General features: G+C 37.9%; 1 protein-coding gene across 1 annotated transcript in view; it reads left to right on the top strand.

Moving 5' to 3' along the window:
* Positions 1-2,584, top strand: part of LOC101850846 (H(+)/Cl(-) exchange transporter 3) — a gene marked incomplete at its 5' end in the record, with an annotated part of 30,976 nt that extends 28,392 nt beyond the window's left edge. Inside the window, 2 exon segments of the mRNA XM_005108838.3 lie at positions 945-1,039; positions 2,279-2,584. Of these exon segments, the coding sequence (XP_005108895.2) occupies positions 945-1,039; positions 2,279-2,369 (186 nt within the window).
* Positions 2,585-2,590: the final 6 nt, after the last annotated feature.

The raw sequence follows: 2,590 nt of genomic DNA on the forward strand, positions 1-2,590 counted from the left end.
TCCTACCAGCTGAAAATATTAGGTGTGTCCCGCGCGCTCATATGACCTATGCAGTTGCGAGCGCCGTAAAACACTTTACAAAAAAACAAAAAAACAAACAAACAACATATATCGTCCTTATCTCTCCTCTTTCTCTTTTGTGTTTGTCACTATCTTGTAACACCCCTAATCTGCGGCACTTATATGAGGTAATTGTGTTGAAAGTGCCGTAAAACTCTTACTAAAACTAAACACTCTTTGTATTTGTTCTTGCAGCAGCTTTACTACTTTGCTCTTATACTTGATTAAATTTGAGTGAGCGGGTGGGTGGAGGGCGCCACTGGCAGGTCCTACTTCTTTACTTTTTTTCCCTCTGTTGTTTCTGTCTATCTGTCTGTCTGTCTGTCTGTCTGTCTGTCTGTCTTGCTTTTTCCTCAACACTAAACAACCATCATTGTGTCGTAGATTTGCTTCTCTTTACCCAAACAAACAAACAAATAAATCTACCCCCCGGGGAAGTGCTACTGACTGAAGTGTCTTGAGGCCATACCCAAAGGGGGGACATTAACATGTTCTTATGCTCAGTAGAATTGTAAATGGGCTTATTCATCTATGTCAGGCTCATAACTGTGCCTGAACTGCAACAGGGAACTGCTTCTTTTTCTTTCCTAATCCTTACTATCGTCATATTCCTCTACTTATTTTGTATGTCGTTCACACTCTTGTGACCCGCTATTTCCGGGGTGCCTTGACAGTCAAAGCAGACTTTGTGCTGTTGGAGCTAGAGTGGTGAGCAGAGTAAGCCTGATTCACTGTAACGACTTCTCTGTTGACATCCACCCATTGGCGCTTATATGACCTAATGCAATTGTTAGCACCGTAAAAACTCTACCCCAAAAAAAATATTTAAAAAATAAATAAATCTGAGTGAGTTTTTAATCCGTGCTACCTCCTGTCCTGCCCAGGCCCCAGTGACCATCACTGACCAGACGCCCATGGAGACGGTGGTGGAGATGTTCCGTAAGCTGGGCCTTCGGCAGACGCTGGTCACTCACAACGGGTCAGTTCTTTGTTTTACGCCGCTGCCCACTCTTTGTTTTTTGTTGTTTTTTGTTGTTGTGGCAGACTGCAACTGTTTTGTTTTGTTCCGTGGTGGGACTTTTTGTTTTGTAGTGGATCCCTGCAGACTCTTCGAAGTGCTGTGGCAATCTCTTTGTTTCGTTTTGTGCCGTGCTTGGCAGGCTTGTACTGTTGCAGATTCTTTGTTTCGTTTTTTACTGTGGAAGACTTCTGGTTTTTGTTTTGTACTATGGCGAACTTTTTGTTTTGTTTTGTACTGTGGCAGACTCTTTGTTGTGTTTCGTATCCTACAGACTCTTTGGGGTTTTTTTGTATCCTGACAGACTCTTTGTTAAATTGTGGATCCCTGCAGACTTTTTGAAATATATATATTTAATATATGTATGTTAAGATACGATGGAATCAGGAGTTCGTCAATTTTTGGTCATATAGAATTATTAATATTGTCTGAAAGCTTGTTCATTTTTCTTGCATTTGGCGAAAAAATACCCACAAATCTTGGATAGAAGTCAAGGTATCTGCGATTGAAGGAGGGGCGGGGGGGGGGGGGGGGTCGCCTGGTGTAAGAGGCAAAATTAGAGAGAAAATGGCTGCCGAAGTTTGGTGACTTCCAGAGGTTGAGTGTCCTTGGAAACTTGAAATTACATTTTTTTTGTGTCTTTAATCAACATTTTTCAGTAAAACCCAGATAGAAATGTTTTTTTTTTTAAATAGACCTTAAAGGTGTTTTCTCTCTTATTAGTGCTGTTTATCATATTAATAAAATCTATGTTAATTTCATCTGTATTACCACTTTCTCTACAACTACTACCAGTACTGTTATTGTCATTATGTTTATTTTTTCATTTAATTTCTGCTTTATTGTTTTTTTCTATGATATTATTTTTTTATTATTATTTTCTCTGTTATTTTGCTTTTCTATCATTGTTATTATTATTACTATTTGGATTGTTATTATTATCATTATTATTATTACATTTATTATTATTTTCTCCTTTATCGTTATTGATATCAATATTATGATTTTCTCTATCACTTTTATTATCTATGTTATTATTTTCTCTATTATTACTGTTATTGTAGTTATTGTTATCTACATTATTTTCTTTATTATTATTGCTATTATTATGATCTTTTTTTTTCTGTATTATTATTATTATTATTATTATTTTCTGTATTATTATGTTGTATATTTACGATGGTGCTGTACCTCCCACAGACGTCTGCTGGGCATCATCACCAAAAAGGACGTGCTCCGCCACATCGCACAGCTCCAGAACCAGGACCCAGAGTCCATCTTGTTCAACTAGCGTGCCAGACGAGAAACACGTCCCTTTTTCCAGGACAAGACACGCCCCCTTTCTTTCCAGGACGAGACACGCCCCCTTTTCCAAAGGAGAGATTGATGAGAATACCCAGTGGGGACTGCTCTTATATAGCCTATATTGCGAGAGCCGTCGGATTCACTTGATCTTTGACACTATATTATTATTAATATTATTATTGCTGTTACTATTATTATCCTTTGACG

Source organism: Aplysia californica, unplaced genomic scaffold (assembly GCF_000002075.1).
Source record: "Aplysia californica isolate F4 #8 unplaced genomic scaffold, AplCal3.0 scaffold00726, whole genome shotgun sequence".
NCBI lineage: Eukaryota > Metazoa > Mollusca > Gastropoda > Aplysiida > Aplysiidae > Aplysia > Aplysia californica.